We start from the raw sequence: 18,951 nt of genomic DNA on the forward strand, positions 1-18,951 counted from the left end.
TTTTCCGTTTGCCCGGGGTGTGTGTGTGTTCCCTGAATGACGAGGCCCAGAGAGTCGCTCGCGAACTATAATTCCCGAAGTCCTTTCTTAGTCCTGGCCAGAGAAAGTCAAGAGTACAAGAGAAACCTAAAGGCTTGGGTTTAGACATCTTCCCGGGCGCGCGCGTTGGGGGGGGGGGGGGAGGAGAAAGGGAGGATGACTCGGAAGCCGAAGAATGCTCATCTAAACTTGGAAATGCGCCGCAGGGAGAAGCGAGGGAGGTGGGCTGCCTACTCTACACCTTTTGTCCCTAGGATGCTTTGAATCGGAGCAACGTTAAAGTCTGGGACGTAGTCGTAAATGTATGGAAATGTCATTAACGTGGGATAGAAAGTGGAAAGGTCCGTCGGGTTGTCAGCCCACCAATCTCAGTAAGTGCGCCAGAGAATGCAGCAGAGATTAGTCCTGTGCAGAAGAAGGGTTACAGGTTTTAGGTGTGTCTAATTCTGCCTGGCACAAGGCTAAATTCTCCAGTTTGTGATTTACGGCCCCCAGCGCTCCCCCAACCCCCAAGCTCTGCCCAAGTGTATTGTAGGGAGGCCGGAGCTATGCTAGATCCCAGTTTAGAGGAGCAACCACAGTTAAGAAAATCCTATCTTTTGTATATCCTCTTCAATATCCTACTGTTTCTGTTAGAAATATTTTTTAAGAGGTTAATGGAGAAAATGTAAGTGGTAATCCAATTCTGCTACCTATTTATATGATCATCAAAAGATATACATTACTCCTTGCATATTTGAAATACACTAACTATAAACAGCAGTACATACAGTCAATATAGAGTAATGATATATATCTGATTCTGGAAAAAACTAGATACTGTCACCACCTCTATAATTGCCTGAATCAGTTCAGAATTCTACACTTACTTGGAGTCATGGGGTTTACTTTTGATTCAGACATTCATCTGGATACAACCCAGTTCATGAATGGTGCAGTACTTCCTCAACTGCAAAACAGTGGCTGATTTCATGTACTATTCTGTGCTTTAGATTGATATATGAATCTAGCCAATTGATTCCTACTGTGCTCTTTTCCATCGGCTTTTAAAAAAAATTACAGAAAGTAACAGAAGTGTGACATATGTTGATTGCTGTTAAAATGATTTTGAGCAGCTGCCATCAAGACAATTAACTTCCACAGAAGCAATTCATCTATGACACCTCTCTTCAAAGAACGCTAAGTTCATCATGCTCATACAGCACCCTTCAGATTTTGAGGAAGGAAATGTAGTTAAGTCATCAGAATTCAGAAAAAAAAGGCTGAATTGGTGTTTTTAATATACAACTTGGAGAACAAGCACTTTCACAGTATCTTCAAATTGCAACTTTTGAGATATTCGCTTTGAGCCTAATATGATTCCTAGAAATGAATCGGAGTTGGGCCTCACCCAGCAAAAACAGAAAGCATTTATATTTACTCTGGAAGAAGTGGTACAGCTTAGAACCACCATTTTAGAATGTGAGCATAAAGCTGATATTTTTATTGCTTACAACTGACACATTCAGCTTCTATCATCAGCTCTCCCTATAACATATAAAAGTAAACTTATAAAAAACAGCAGTTGTATTCACCAATAATTTGATCAAGAGTGTTGGAAGGCCAAAGAGAGTTAACTATTTGCTTTACTAGTCATGGAGATGATCCTTTATACATACATCAAGATAGAATCACCATGAAGAAACACCTTAAGAAATTAACTCAATACAAGAAAAAACTAACATTCAAGAAACCTGACTCATTCCCTGGAAAGTACTGATGTCTAAATGGGACCTGTCTTGATAGTTTCCATATTTTTTAAAAAAGAGAATGAGAAACTTATATCTAACTACCAGTCTATCAGCCTCCTCGGCATCATTAGCAATACCGAGCATCTATCCGTTAAGTTCCTGATTGGATGAATTCAGAAAATATATTGTGGAACAAATTGGATTTAGAAGTGGCCATGCCCGCTTTGATCATGCTCTAATTTAACAATATCTGCAGAAAAGTACATTTTAAAACCATGGACTTTGCTTTATGTACCTTTTGATCTAATTTCTAGGTCCAGATGCAAACTCTCTATAGAGAGAACTTATTGTTTATCTATAAACGTTATGATCAGTCTATCATAAAAGTTAGATATAAATTCCAAGGATACTATGCCAATGAAATCCCTGTTAATAGGGGTTCAGCTGGAATATAACTGCCCTGTGATTAATTATTGTATCAATGCTCTAATTGTAATGAATGACTGTTCCTGCTTACCTACTTCAAATTAGCATATTTCAACTCTATGTGGATGATGTATTTATATATCTTTCTTATCTCTGGCTTAAAAGGGGTACTGCAAGTGTTGGCTGATTACTATGTGTTACAGCTACCCTAGAAAGGAAATACAAAACCATCCCATTTGGGCTAAGGTTTTGCCATGTGGTAAAAGGGCTATTGAAATCATACTATGTCTTATTATATTGCTCATTATTATGCTGTCACACATTCAGAATTAATAGCTCCACATCTAAATAAATTCTCCAGTTATTGTGACTGCTTTTATTCACAATGTGATTCTATTGTTTTAAGTGTAATTAAATTTTCTTCAAAATTCCCTCTGGTATTTAGGATTTGTGATTTAGCTTATTAAGTTTTATTATGTATTGGCCGTTAATCACAATAAAGATGTTCTTCAATACTTACATTAAAAAGGCACTTTCATGAGTTTTATACTATTGAAATCTGTAGTTCAAATATACTTGAGTTTACTGCCAACCAAAACACAAGAAATTGGTAATATGTGTGTATCTACATCCCTATACACATATATTGAGAGAGAAAATCACAAAATATATCTTGAATTTTGCCATTAATAAACAATGCAGTTAGAATACAGTATATTTCATTTGAATAAGTTTAATTTGAAAGAAAGCTTTTATAAAATATGGTTGCTTATAAAGTTAAAAAGTCACCATCAATAAAAGCCATACAGACACCACATAATTAATTTATGATATAAAACCAATCTCTTTAATATCTTCGTAATCACTTTAACATCTAAAACAAACAGAAGATGAGAAATTCCCTTGTGGCAGGGATTCCACAATTTGGTTGCTATAATCAAAAAGCCCATGTATTTTTCTCAGTAATTAAATTAACAAGTATAATGCTTTAACTCATTTGTTTAATTGGGTTCTCTTTATCTAGTTTTAGGACTTATGTGAAGATGATTTCTTAGGTTACACTTATGCAGAAATATTGAAAATTCAAAAGGGTTCACACACCATTAAGAATCACCCTAAGTGGCCAAATTTACAGGGTCTTTACAGAACATAATGGAAGCTGATGGACCCCTTATGGTAGAAAAGAATATATCTTGTATTCAACATCTGTTTTATAAGAGGCCATATCTATAGATAATTAGTGTCTCAGCCAATTTTGTATCTTTTTGACTGTAGTGTTTACTATTTGCCCTCCACAGTCACAATGGATATAGAAATATGCCAGAATAATATTTCATGTGTCTTATCAAATGAACTACAATCTACAATATTATTTTGTAGCATTCTTAAGTCAATTCTCCCTAATGTAACATGCTACTTCTCTGACACTATCCAATAAGCTATATAGAATGATTGGAAATAAAAATGAAATTTGACAAATTTATATAGGATTTACTTTCCATGTGCAGAACTACAATATGTAGTAGAATATAAACATCTATACCTATGTCTCCCTCGGGTTCATTGGATATGAGAAGAACATAGTCATCAGGCCATCAAAAAAAAATGTGACCCCTCTCACTTGAAATTAAATTGTGTGCTCTTGACAATATTTCATTTGGTGCGGAAAAGCTTGGTAGAGCTGGATTATGCATATGTATTATTCTCCCAGATGCACAATTAAAAACTGGTGCTTGCAGAGAAAAGATAGAGAGAAGATAAAGTTAAAACGTTCATAAAATGACATACCTATTCTCAATCTGTTCTTTACTTTCATTTCTATATTTAGCCTGTATCATGTTTCTCATGAATTCCCTAGCACTGTGATTGGAGCTATGTCAGAAGGGTCAGGTTAGCACCTGAGCAAAGGAGTTCATGATACGGACTCTATTCAGCATGCAAGAATATGCAGTTGTGTGAAAAGCAGGAGATCTGCATCACACACAAACGTTCAGTTTTTAGCCTGCTGGATTGCAGATCAAAAGGTTAAAGAAAGGATTTATTAAGAATGAGTAGTGACAATTTAAATAAATCAGATGTTTTTGCCGAAGATTATGCTGTGATTTTCTCCAATTATTCCTGACATTTCACCCATTCATATCGTGATGAGAGTTAATAATGCAAAGAGAGGAAAAAAAGACTCTTGTCTGCTTGTTTATTCATTGTTCTCAAGGAGCTAAGCTGTTTAGAGAAAGAAGTTATTTGTTATTTAAATCACTTTTCGCCAAAGTTGTTTATTCTCTGTTTGAGTATCTAAAAATATTGCTTTTAGCAAATATGCAATGTCTTTTTGAAATGTCTGTGCAATTCATAGTGATTTGCACACTGCAGTTCATTGTTAAATGGGTCCAGGTGTTGATGAATTTAACATCTGAGATTGAGTTAACTCATTAAAGCTCAAAAAAGGACACAAAAAAGAAAGTTATTTTTAAACCTTATAAAATGTTATTTGATACAATTGGTAACAGTGCAGTCTTATATCAGACTTTAAGCAAGTCTCATTGAAGTACCTGTGTCTACATTTATACAATAAATAGCATACATTTTATGATTTGTAACATAATCCTGAATTCTGTTGTTCTAAATTTTATTTAGATTATTCATGTGCTTCAGTTATATACTTTTCCCATTTCTAGATAAATAAATGGTGTGAGAAAAAAAATAGGAAACAGAGTTCACAAAATTAATCAGGCTTAATATTTTTTGGTTTTATGGTTTTACTGAAAATTTAAGAGTGCACTTAATTTTTACTGAAATCAATGAGATAGTAAATTTTAAAATCATGCTTATAGAATTCAGTCACTATTCACTAATTTAAAACATTGTATTATATGAAGGTCATTATTAACTAACAAAATGAATGGAAATGCTACATAATATACACTATTGACAGAACATGCAAGCAAAATGTGTTGCTTGTGACTGGAGACTGAATGCCAAAGTTAGAAATATTAAGGATCAATATGTAGTTGTATTGTATGGCTTAGAAAACAAAACTGAAGCAGGAGGCTAATTTATTAACTTCTTCCCCTCTAATAGTTTATTCATAGTGTAACATCCTCAAACAGCAAAAAATGATGTCACCGGAGGAGTACATAGAAATCAAATTGACAACATTAATGCTAGAATTAGGTGGAGGAGCTTAGTTAAAGCATTGAAGATATGGGCAACTGCTGACTGTAAAACAGAATACAAACTGTTCACGCGTAAGTTCCTATTAAGCTAAAGAAAAGTAAGAAAGCCAACTACTTTCTACAATATGTTGAGCATTTTCAAGGAAAACATGACAAATCAGATTGAAATCCTGAACTATGGAATGAAGTTACGGAAGTAGCTAAAGATAAATGTGAAAAGAGACTGTCCAAAGATAAGAGACAGAAGAAAGGTAATTGGAAGGGTGGGCAGGAAACTGGAAAGTAGTATGAGAAAAACAAGGAAAAGAAGTAGAGCAAAGGAAGGTAAAGATCTTAGCAAGGACTTTAAGGAAGAATTTCAGAGAGTTGTTTGATGTCCGGCCCCAAACCAAAAAATGACCCAAGGTGAGTTATTTTGTTGTTTTCATACCTGTAGACAAAAACGTACCAAATTGAGCACTTTATTATCTGCATCTACCATATACTGTGTGAAGTATTAGAGACAGTATGTGACTTCATTTTCTTTCTTTTACACATAACATCTAGACTGAATTGCCTTTTACTCTTCTGGAATGCATCACCTTCCTTCTGGGAATTCACCTCCTTACTACATTCCATCACATCAGAAGACTCAGGAAGCAGTATTGCAACAACATCTGTAAAGATATTGAAGATGGAAATAGTCATGTATAAACAGGAAAAGTGTTCCAAAAGATGTCTGAACTCAAAAGGAAATTCCAAACTGCTAAATGTTGCCAATGGATAGACAGCAAGTGATTCAAAGATCAAAGAAAGATGGATTATATTGAAATACTATCCAAGAGTGGCAGGGAAGTGATTACGGCGAGAAGAAAACTACTCACAATATAAACTTTTTTCATTTTAGTTGACTGTTATCTAGTTTGTTCTGCCAGTTATACAACTTTCTCTATTTATATAGAAGTGAAAGCCACATGATTAAGTATCATTACTTTAGCTTAATTGATTAGGTATTTTAACGGTGTGTTGTGAATGCTAAACAGTTTATTATATAAAAATATACATTTATATAGTTTCCTATCATACCTACCTACCTACCTACCTACCTACCTACCTACCTATCTATCTATCTACAGTATCTATGACTCTGGGCAGCTAATAATTAGAATAAAAACAATAAAAATACAACCAACTACAGACACACATATACACAGAGTCATGCATTTTTGCATTAGTATGGTTATTTAATTACTGTATTTAGTACATATTGCTGATCAGCAAACAAATGAAAATAAAGAATATTAACAAGAGAATAAAAGAATTGAAATGGATGTGAACAGATCACATAGCAAGAAGAAATGATGGCAGGTGAACCAAGAGAATCATAGAATGGATTCCACTTGATAAAAAACATCCACAAAAGAGACCTAAAACAAGGTGTATTAATGACATCAGCAAGTATTGCGGCCCAATTGGCAAAAGAAAGCTCAGGAAACACGCAGAAGAGGCCTTCATCTTGCAGTGGATAGACAATGGCTAAATGATGATAATTGCTGTCCATCTCACATAGTGACTCTGAGTGCCATATAAAACAATCCAAATATATAAAAACCAATTAAAACACAGCCAAAATAAATTAAAAAGATTTTTAAAATGACAAGGAAAAAAATCCAGCGAGAGAATGCATTCCAATTAACCATCATGTAACAATCTCACTGCTCCATTCTATCATGGGATTCCCAGGCCAGTTGACAAAATGATGTCTGAAGGGCCTTAAAAATATAGACTTACCGTACATTTCACATATAGGGCTTGTTTTGCACAACATTCACAGGATTATACACACTAGCTGGGTATTTCAATATGACAAACAGTCATAGATTGGTCCCTGCATGCATAATGTTAAATGCAATCACTGTGTACCAGTTTACTGATAAGACTTAAGAGTCTGAATAAACATGCTGCATGATATTTTTAGATATTGAAGTTCCACAAGAGAAATATTGTTTTTTCTCTCAGAGTAAATTACATATAAAATATTGGAATTACTCATTAGAATAGAATAGAATAGAATTCTTTATTGGCCACATATGATTGGACACACAAGGAATTTGTCTTTGGTGCATATACTCTCAGTGTACATAAAGAAAAATAAAATAGAATATATTCATCAAGAATCATAAGATACAACACTTAATGATAGTCATAGGTTACTAATAAGCAATCAAATTATACTAGGAAACAAATAAAACAATATAAATTTTAAAGATACAAGCAACATGGTTATAGTCATAAGTGGGAAGAGAGAGGTATTAGGACAGAGATAGATACTAGGAAGGAAAAGAAGAATAGTAATACAGTCCTAATAGATAATTTGACAGTGTTGTGGGGATTAGTTGTTTAGCAGAGTGATGGCATTTGGGGAAAAAACTGTCCTTGTGTATTATTGTGTATATTATATTAATAGTATAGTATAGTATAGTATAGTATAGTATAGTATAGTATAGTATAGTATAGTATAGTATAGTATAGTATAGTATAGTACAGTACAGTACAGTACAGTATTAGTGTATATTATATTATATTATATTGTGTATATTAATACCATAATACATCAGCACGTAATATTCAATACATGCCAAGTTATCCACGTATTAAGAATTGTAAACCCTCAATCACTATGCTCGCTTATGGAGCCAGACGGATATGTGATCATAAACATGACACATTAAATACAAACAATGCCGTTCTTGTTCGTACCAACCAAACCCATAGACAGCCGGCCAAAATCATAGAATTGAGCCGGTCGGGTTGAAATACAAGCAGAAATACAACACTTCCCAGCATGCCTTTTGCATCCGGTTGCCTTGCAGTCTCTTTGAGCGGAGTCACGTGCTGCATCCTGGAGCTCGTAGTCCGTGCAAAGAACGAGCCCCTGGTTTAAGGTGAAGGTGAATGGAAACAGGCTGGCTGAGAAAGGAGGCTTTGGCGGAGCGGCCGTATCTGCTGCAATAAAGTTACTTTCCAAAAGGGCGGGGGAGGGGCGGGGAGAGGAAAGGAAGCACGTCAAGATGGCGGCTCCCGTGTCGCCCTTGGTTACTGGGCGCCGCCTGATAAACGCTGCCATTCGACCCGCCAATCTCGTCCTAACTTGCTGGGGCCCGCGGAAAGGTTAGTGGCGTTTGGGTCTAGGTTTAGGACGTATAAAGTGAGGCCGCGATCTATAGAGAGGATTAGGGCTCAGCTGGAAGGTCAGTTATGAAACGGCTCCCCTGGTTTCAAGCCCTGGTCGTGACTGTCAAGATCTCCAGTTAAAGGGGAGTTAATACGGCTCGGCTTTCTTTCCTGCACTTGATCGCCCGGCATCGGCCTTTCGGGAAGTGTTCCGAAGAGGAACGCCCAACGAGTTTTAAGGTCCTGGAATGTCCGTGAAAAGTTAAGAATAGAGTCCGGCCGTTCTCTCCATTTTAAAACATTCGCCCTAAGGGGTGTCCAACCGCCGCAACTCTTAAGACTTGTGGACTTCAACCCCCAGAATTCCCCAGGCAGCTTGTCAACTGTGCTGGCTCGGGAATTCTGGGAGTTGAAGCCCACAAGTCTTCAAAGTTGCCACAATTGGAGACATCTGGCCTAAGGACAGATGTCATCTGGCCTTATGCCCCTTTAGGGATGTTCTTCAATTTTATTTTTCATAAGCAATGGAGAGCAGATTTAAATGGGTACCCACTAACATTTATTATTGTGTACCGGTTATTCTCTGAAAAGTGTCTCTATATACAGCTTGCCAATAGGATGTTGCTCCAACTCTGCACAAATCCTCATTTTGCCCCCAGCAAAGAGAAAACCCTGCTTCAAGTTGATTTTTCAAAGCCCTTCCAGATGCTACCTGTACAACTTTAGTTACGTTAACACCAGTGAATCAAAGTTTAACTCATAAGCTGGGGAATCAAGCAAACTATTATGTTTTAATATGTTGTATAATGTTGGTTTTGTGATCAAGTAGATTAAAAAATACTTCTGGGTATGGACTGAGCATCAATGTCAAAACATGCAGATCTCTGGATTTTTTAAAAATAGTCATTAACCTTTATAGTTGTGGAGCTCTTAGTGGCAAAAGAGAAGTTTGGTTCAACATCAACTGGCTTATCTCCAATAAGGCTGAATAAGAGACTGTACAGGGCGGGGCATAACCTTTTCCTAGGGGGTCACAGCAAGATCGACAGCAGTTTACAACTTCCGCGACACCTCATTTTAAAGCCCATAAAAAACTGAATTGAATGAGCTATTAAATGTTAAATTTGCTTTAAGAATGGCTGGAAAATTCGATTCGGAAGAACAAAGGATCATTGACAGAATAAAATGCATTGCCTTTCGAGAGGCTCGCGATGCTGGAGCGACGTTTATCAATCGAAAATGGATTGCAAACAAATTGAAACGTCATCCGGATTGGGTTACTGATAATTGGAACAAAACAGCCCAAGAATGTTTCACAAAATTTGGAGAAGGGCGTCCTCTGCAACTGTCCCAAGAAAGCAAAGCCATCATTGCAACTGGCAGTCGCAAACAACGAAAAGGAAACCGAAAAGTGGCCCAAGAAATCCTTCAAATTCGTGGAAAACGAGTTGATCAAAGGACAATCGGCCGATATCGAGAACGAGAAGGTTTGAAGCCATTCCACGTCATTTGCAAACCATTGAAAACTCAAACACACGTTCAAGATCGGCTTTGGTTGTGCGATTGGTTGTCTGAATGGACCGAGGAAGATTTTCTTCATTTGGCGCCATCTGACGAATTCTTCGTTTATGCCATTCGAAAACCGAATTTCCAGAACGATCGAATTTGGGCTAAAGACGTCGACGACATCGCCAAACATGAACGATATCGACAAATCGTTCGCAATCCGACTTGCATCGGGATTTTCGTCATTTTCACAGCCAAGAAACTGCATTGGGTTTTGAAGGATAAAGGGGAATCCTGGGATGGCAGTTATTTCCGTGAGAAAATTTTATTGGAGAATGTCATTCCATTTCTCAGTGATCCAGACAATGTCTTGGTGGTTGGTGAGGCTGTCTTTCTTCATGACAAAGCTCCTTGCATGCGTGCAAATGCGACTCAGCAATTGTTAAAGGAAAACAATGTCGAATTTTGGGGCAATGACGTCTGGCCGGGAAATTCGCCAGATCTCAATCCGGCAGAGAACATTGGGGCCATAATTAAGGATGAAGTGGAAGCTCTGATGATTCAGGAGCAAGGTCAAAATCGATATTCGGTTGAAACTTTGAGAATGAATTTGGAAACTGTGTTGAAAAATCTGGAAAATCGAACGGAACTGTTTGAAGATTTGTTGTGTTCTTATCCACCTCGTTTGAATGCTGTTCGAAGGGCTAATGGTGGTCATACTGACTATTAAATCGTGTCAATAAACTCAGTTTTTGATGGGCTTTCGAATGGTGTATGAATTATTTGTGTTGTTATTACAAGTGTTGCTGTGACCCCCTAGGAAAAGGTTATGCCCCGCCCTGTATATTCTGTATGGCCCAGAATTGATTGGGATGCAGGAAAAAAAAACACCCTCTCCACTCAAGACTCATCAATAAATCTTTTTACTGGCAAATTGAAAGCTCCCAATGCTGAAAAGTGTTACACTGATGGATTCTGCAATCTCTACTTTACTATCGCAAAAATGATGTACAGGAAAATTATCTTATCAATTAACATTTTTTCCACAAAATATTGATGTACTTTGTAGCTATTTTGGTGAACTGTCCAGGTTAACAGTTGTCAGACTATATGCACGTAATAAATACATATGTTCAAGTATGTTTTATTGCATAGGATGCATGCTAAAAACCTGTGGGAAGTTATAAATTTGCAAGCATAGCAATAATCCTATGTGCTATAATTCAGTTACAATGCACATACTGTGATTAAAGAGTGAAAACAGCACTTTTGGTACCTGCATGTATGTTTTTGACTTGTAGTTAACACTGGTCTTGCTAGTAGATACTGCTGTAGGAAATTGATGCACTTTAACTGACTTGGATGTGTGCTTTTCTATTGGCTAATTTTAATTTGCACGAACATAAAAGAATATTTACAAATTGCCAGAAGTATACTTAACTTTTCACTCAGGGAAACCTTTTAGATAACAGATTCATTTTCTTTCCTAACATAGCCAAGATTTGGACAGGCTGAATTCCATCCTACACAACCTGTTTACTCATAAGATTCTAGGTTTTAAAATAAGGAATGTATGTTAAATTATGTGGAATTTATAAAAAGTAGATTAGGGTGCGTAATATCAGAATCTTTCATACTTCAGATGTATCTGTGTCAGGGTTAGCTGATTCAGAATATGCATTCTTAAGAATATAGGAACTTGCAGAATTAGTCTATATCTAGTACAGTGTTTTTCAACCTTGGCAGGTTTAAGATGTGAGGACTTCAACTCCCAGAATTTCTCAGCCAACCAAACTTAATACCTCAGTGGCAATTATTATAAGATGCATTCTTATTCTGAGAAGAGCAAGAGTCAAAGGTAGTGTCATTCTAATCCATAATCTGATTTATTCAGCATGTGCCTGTCCTTTTGTTATTCTCTCCTTTTCTATCAATTCCTTTCCCCTCTCCTTTGTTCTCTTTTAGCTGCTTACCAGAGTAGAGACAATTCTAAAAGTTTGGGAAAAAATACTTGGTGTACATATGTAGGAAATAAAAGCTATAGTATTGCTTAAAAGAAGGAACTAGAATAAAAAATCACTACACTTTAGCATAAAGTAGTGAAGTTTTTTTGGGGACATAAATAGCAGAAATAGTGGTACAGGAAGCAACTGTCTATAAGGAGCAGAACCAACCAGTAGATGAGAAAGACCATCAGAAGTATGATATTCAGATAGTGATACTTAATCACTGGAAGAACAACTATTTCAAGATCTAGCAGGAGAAGCAGGCAGCGTCAAGACTCCCAATTGAAAATAAGGCAAGAAGATGGAGTTTTGAAGAGCATAGATGAAGCAACTAAGGTCATGCTGTACACAGAGTTAGCTAATAATGTCAGCTCTCTAGATCTTTAACTCCTGATTCAGAAATTGACTTATTGATGAGATGCTCAGGCATGTTTTAGCAAGATTAGTCTCTACTGGGGATGAGTGAACTTGCATGCATACAGAACATAAACACTGAAAGTCCTCATGCGATAGTTAATCTATACTTCTCAGTTTAAATTCTAGGCTTTTCCCTGCTTGCTTTCCAATTCAATGAATATTTGGGCCATTCCCTTTCTGGACCTGCAATGCATCTGATTTGTGAGAGGACAATTTTCTCTAGTATAGGAACCAATGGCTCTTAGCTTGGCAGTTTTATTACCAGAAGGATGGATGTTGAGGAACAGATGCCAAAGCTTAGAAAGACCTCCAGCAGTTATCTTTTCCTGATAATTCTTACTGTTACTGGGGTTGGGGTGGGGGGTTGACCTGCAAGGAGTAGCTGCACTATAGATTTGGAATATCTAGAAAAGAATCTGAAGAACTTTGGAGGTCCTCTGTAGACAGGGTCCTTCCTGTCTATAGAAGACAATGACAAAACAAGAATAATGCAGGCAACTGACTAATTAACCCTCTCAATTAACAATCAGTAAGAATATTAGCTTTTAAACTTCATGAGTTTTTTATGTATATACCAAAGCTCCGAATATGGAAAATAACTCTGAAGTCTTGATATATTAAGATAAACAAGACTTAACATATATAAAAAGCATTTGGAAAGATTCTTGTGATTGAAATACTCAAGGGTACAACTTAATAAAAAAAGTAAAAGAAATGATAAGCAATAAGAAGAGAAGCAGAGTCACAGTATATGTTAAAAATAACATTTATGCAGAAACATTTATGCACAAAGGAATAGACTAGTAGTATAGATCCCACAGGGACGCGATGGCTCAGTGGCTAAGACGCTGAGGTTGTCAATAAGAAAGGTCAGCAGTTCAGCAATTTGAATCTCTAGTTTATAAGCTGTCTTGGAGAGGTCATATCTGCAAAGGTAGTCTAAAATTATGATGTATAAATAGCATAAGTTATGTGAAATTATAAATCTTTGGCTGAACTTTATATTATTTAATATGAAGCGTAAGAAGTATAAACCCTGGAAATTTCAGCTATATTGCTTTGATGTCTGCTTCTAGTAGTTACTCTGACTATGTCTTCTTAAAGGTAAATCCTATTGTGTTAGAGCACACTGTCAAGTAGATGTGAACAATTTGTAGCTGATTTTAATAAGAATATCCTAGGCAAAAGAAGCTGGTTTAGTTTAATGGTGAGAAGAGAATATGTAGAATATTTTAAAAGCCTTGAATTATTGAGAGATAACTGTTTTTTGAGGTTTAGATTAATTTATAGGGAGGAACATTAATTCAAAATCAAGATAATCTTATTCATTATAATTAATTATTTAGCATTAGAAAAGATGGTAATAGTAAGGGAGGGCCTCAAAAATAACAACTTAAAAACTTTAATAAAGTTTTTAGTTATTTATGTAAAAAAGTGGGGGTGTGATGGCTCAGCGGTTAAAGACACTGAGCTTGTCAGCTGGAAAGCTGAGCACCTGGGTTCAAGACCCAAGTGCCACATGATGGGGTAAGCTCCTGTTACTTGTCCCAGCTCCTGTTCACCTATTATTTCAAAAGCATGCAAATGCGAGTATATAAATAGGTATCATTTCAGTGAAAGCATTCCGTGTGCCTTGGCGTATAGTCATGTGGCCAATATCTTCAGACAGCGCTGGCACCCTTGGCTAGGAAACAGAGATGAGTAGTGGTCCCTAGAGTCAGACACAACTGGACAGTGGAAACCTTTACTTTTATATGAAAAAGTAACAACTCTTGTTTTCTAATAACATATAGAATATTGTATTTATGTGTTAATCCCCATCTTGTGGTGTCATAGAAAATATCCATCTCAATGGCCCAATGAAGGACATTCATATATTGTATATATCGATCTGTAGTTGTATATGTCAAAGTGAGACTGATGAATGTAGTTGAATGTAGTGCATTGAATACGTATTTAGTAAGTGTTAAATGTTGAAAACCCTTTTTGCTTTGCATGTTTGTGATGCTCATGAAAAACACATCAGAAATCTGTACAGAAATTTCTGGCCGTGCAAATACTGTGTATTATTATATACTGCACTTATTGAAGTTGATGGGTATTTTCGTGTGTTTAAGTTATATGTAGAAATTAGTCTTGGAATAGTAGCAAAATTTATAGTAAAGGTTGTTATTTATGTGTCATGTACTTCTGAATGATGCAGAAGGCTCACAAACTATTTGTTAATGGGGAATGAATTGGACTAAGAGAGTGTTTCTCAGTCTTAGCTGTTTGAAGATGGGTGGACTTCAACTCCCGGAATTCTGGGAATTGAAGTCCACCCATATTCAAGCAGCCAAAGTTGAAAAACACTGGAAATCATAATGACTAGCTGATGACTTTAAAAGAGCCAGTTTTTCTTAGTGATTAAAGTCTTGGCCAAGAAAGCAGGAGACTGTGAATTCTAGTTTCGCCTTAGGCAGGAAGGCCAGCTGGGTGACTTTAGGCCAGTTAGCCTCTCTCAGGCCAACCCACCTAACAGGATTGTTGTTGTGGAGCAAATAGGAGAAGGAAAGTGTATTAAGTATGTTTGCTGCCCTGAGTTATTTATAAAAATAATAAAGGTGGGATAAAAATAAATCAGATCAGAGTTTCTCATTTCAGCCCAATAACTTATTATATAAGAATAAGACTGACTCTTTTAGTGTTTTTTTAAAACAGTAAATAAATGTTTCTTTCATGTCATACAGCATATACAGTTCAGGTAGCAGAGAAAGCTGCCAGCAGTGGACTAGCAGATGCTAATTCGAAAGCCTTATTGCTTTGCAATGGACCTTTAGAACATTATGAATTCCTTACCAAAGTGGAGCAGCTGAGGAATGATGAACAGCAAATGAAAGTCATGCGGTGCCTGCAGAAGCTACATGAAAGTCTTAAAGGCTACAACCTCAGTCCAAAACACATATTCTCAAAGGTAAAGTTCTTCCATTAAGCATTTTTACAGCAGTTTTTGTATCTGGTTTGCATGATTTTTCTGAGTTTGATTGCAACAGCTCTGTAAAACAATGTTATTTAATTACTACACTTCATGCCTAAGAGACTGTGACTGAGAAGATAAGACAAAACAACAAGGCTTGGCATCAGAAATATTTGATGGCATTCAAGGTAAAATAAGATTGATAATTTTATTCTCCCCAATCAGTGGTGGGTTTCAAAAATTGTTCGAACCTACTCTGTGAGTGTGGCCTTCTTTGTGGGAGTGGCTTGCTGCCCATGTGACCGGATGGGAGTGGCTTGCCGCCCATGTGACCGGATATGAAGATGCCGACGACACTTGTCAGAACCACCTTAAATTACCTCACACACAGCACTGGCATACATAAGAATATGATGTAAACTTGTTTTTTAAAAGGCATCTTTGGTTTGCGTTAAAACAACTTCAACACAAGCAATGTTCTGATTGCACCACAAACGCAGTAGTCCTCCTTACCTTTCACAGAGGCACTGAGTTTTATAAATATGAGCATGATAGTGTAGAATAATCATATCCAAGGACCAGTGGTGGGTTTCAAAAAATTTTGGAACCTCTTCTGTAGGTGTGGCCTGCTTTCTGTGTCCACTGGTGGAACCTCTTCTAACCGGTTCGGTAGATTTGACGAACCGGTTCTACCGAATAGGTGCAAACTGGTAGGAACCCACCTCTGTCCCCAATGCAATTAAATTTACCAAATTTTACTGATTGAGATATTTTCATGGGAAATACTCCGATTCCAAATTGATCTGCAACCTACGGTATCTTCAGTTCCTAAATAAAATAGACTTGGAACGAGTTACTAATAATAATTTACCAATGTTTGGTAGAATAAAACTCAGTTTCCACTCTTCTAAACTTGAAATATACTTAAGTTATGTATTATTATTACCTGAGTAACACTGTTCATTGTTGTGTCTCCAAGAATACACACATTCTATAGAAAATTTTGGGTTGTTCCATCTTTAATATGTGTAGTGTGGAAGGTAGTATCCTGAACCTACAAAGAGTTCTTTGCCAGAAGGTGGCAGAGTCATACTGTAATCTGAAAAAATAATTTTTTGTGCTTTGCTGTACTTATTCTAGTTGCTTTTAACATTTCTTTTCAGGACTCTGGTGAAAACCTGAAAGTTTTGTCCCCTAGTACTAGACTAGACAGAGTAAAACATCAGAAGCCTCTTCAAAATTAATATCCATTTATTAAAAATTAACCTATAAGATAATGTGAAAGAAATGAACATGAGGCAAGAAGTAAGAATATCAGGCAAAATCGATGAGACGAATTGGGTAGAAATCAGCACACAAAGATGGTGAAGAGGGGCCTATTAGATAAATGGTCTATTTAGCATTGCCAAACAGTAATCAACAGTGTTCTCTCAGATGAGGGCTTATTCATATTTGTTGCTGGATAAATTGCAGTTCTTGGATAGGTTGCAGTTTGAACCCTAGGCTCTTCTGTAAAAAAAGCAGACCTCTTCCTATCAGAATGTGGTATAATGGAGAATATGCTGATGTTTTAATTTTTAGAAAAACATGATTTAAAAATATCACGGTAGGAATTATTTTTGAAGACATAAACTTTAGAAAAGGTATACTATTAACTTATTTTTGTTGGGAAATACGCAGCAGGCAAGCATGATGGATTAAGTGGAGAATTAGCCCTCAGTCGTTGCATAGCTACAAGAGACCTAGGAATGTGTGCCACTGCCCATTCCATGTGACTTTATCTGTTTGTACCCAAGGGAGGGAGAGCAATCTGGAAAGATTCTTCTATTATAGGTAGGATACAATATAGGTAGTCGTAGACTTATGACCACAATTGAGCCCAAAATTTCTGTTGTTAACGGAGGCAGTTATTAAGTGAATTTTGCCCCATTTTACGGCCTTTCTTGCCTTATTAAGTGAATCACTGCAGTTGATAGGTTAACAACCCAGTTGTTAAGTGAATCTGGTTTCCCCATTGACTTTGCTGGTCAGAAGGTTGCAAAAGGTGATTCCATGACCTTGGGACACCGCAACGGTCATTAAGTATGGAACAGTTGCTAAGTGTCTGAAGTTTGATCTCATGACGATGGGACTTCTACAAAGGTCGTAACAGTCCTAAGTTCCCTTTTCAGTGTCGTTGTAACTTTGGACAGTCACTAACTGAACTGTTGCAAGTCAAGGATTACCTGTAGTTAACTTGAACATTTCACATCTGGATCTGCGTGTTTGCCCCTTACAATTTTATATATACTATACTGCTAACATTTTTGAGTATTTTAAGTTTTCTTGATCCAATGGAAGTTTCAAATTTGTATATATTATTTAAAAAGCAAACATGTTTATTTTAAGGAGAGATTTACCATTTACTTTCCCCTGGTCCCAAGTCAGTTCTGGAAACAAACCGTTAAAGCTTTGCTTCCTCAACAAACTTTTCTGTAGAAATCTCCCAACCTTATCCATGGGTAAGAGATTCAGCTGATACTTTTTACCAACGTCCTTCTGGAAACCAAAAACCTTTTAGCATGACTACACAAGTTTTTTCTTGTTGAAATCATTCTTTTACCCTAACTCTGACATGCTGGAGATGGGGAAAGAGATGATAATGCTAGAGAAGTGGTCCAGCTTAACTCAACTCAACTCCAACTCAAGCTAAATTTAATAAAACTTAAATTTCTTACTTACATAAGTAATATCGCCTTCAACTTAACAAGAGTTCATTTAGTGACTGTTCAAAGTTACAATGACACTGAAAAAAAATGAATTATGACGGTTTTTCACATGACCATTGCAGCATCCCCATGGTCACGCGATCAAATTCAGACGCTTGGCAACTGACTCATATTTATGACTGTTCTAGTGTCCCAGAGTCACGTTATCTCCTTTTGCCACCTTTTGACAAGCAAAGTCAATGGGGAAGCCAGTTTCACTTAAGAACCATGTTACTAACTTAACAACTGCAGTGATTCACTTAAAAAAACATGCTAAGAAAGGTCATAAAGTGGGGCAAAATTCACTTAACAACTGTCTCACTTAGCAACAGAAACATTGGGCTCAATTGTAGTAAGTTGAAGACTATCTGCATATTTGCACTAATTGCTCCCTTAAGTTTTAAATATTTGTCTATTTCTGTTCCATAAAAATTATGGGTTGATAGCACTTTTTCAGGGGTTTCTTAGGATCATATCCAAAAGTCTGGAGAACTCCAAGGATCCTCTTGTGTTGTGCATCTTAATTTACAACTAAAATGAACCCTTTTTGAATATATTAGGCATCCCTGACTAAAGTGTATATTTCAGTGAAGTCTTAGGTGAACAGATGCTGGTATACCCTCTCCATGCTACATAGTTAAACTTTCTTCTTTCTGGAAATTTGAATAGATATGTATTATTTGCGTGGAATTACTTACCAGTTTAGATTAAGAAAACAATGAACATAGCACATAAAAAAGTTTGGATAGCTTTTCAATCAGAACTTTGTAACACTTCCTTTAGTAGAAATAAACAGCT

At 36.5% G+C, this 18,951-nt stretch overlaps 1 protein-coding gene across 2 annotated transcripts in view; it reads left to right on the forward strand.

Moving 5' to 3' along the window:
• Nucleotides 1-8,006: 8,006 nt before the first annotated feature.
• The window catches only part of AFG1L (AFG1 like ATPase), a 65,619-nt gene continuing 54,674 nt past the window's right edge, over nt 8,007-18,951 (forward strand). The window contains exons 1-2 of one of the 2 annotated variants that reach the window (XM_032216289.1): nt 8,007-8,292; nt 15,180-15,403. In XM_032216289.1, coding sequence (XP_032072180.1) covers nt 15,323-15,403 — 81 coding nt within the window. In that variant the 5' untranslated portion in view covers nt 8,007-8,292; nt 15,180-15,322. The other variant, XM_032216288.1, reaches the window with a different exon arrangement.

This window comes from Thamnophis elegans, chromosome 4, assembly GCF_009769535.1.
Source record: "Thamnophis elegans isolate rThaEle1 chromosome 4, rThaEle1.pri, whole genome shotgun sequence".
NCBI lineage: Eukaryota > Metazoa > Chordata > Lepidosauria > Squamata > Colubridae > Thamnophis > Thamnophis elegans.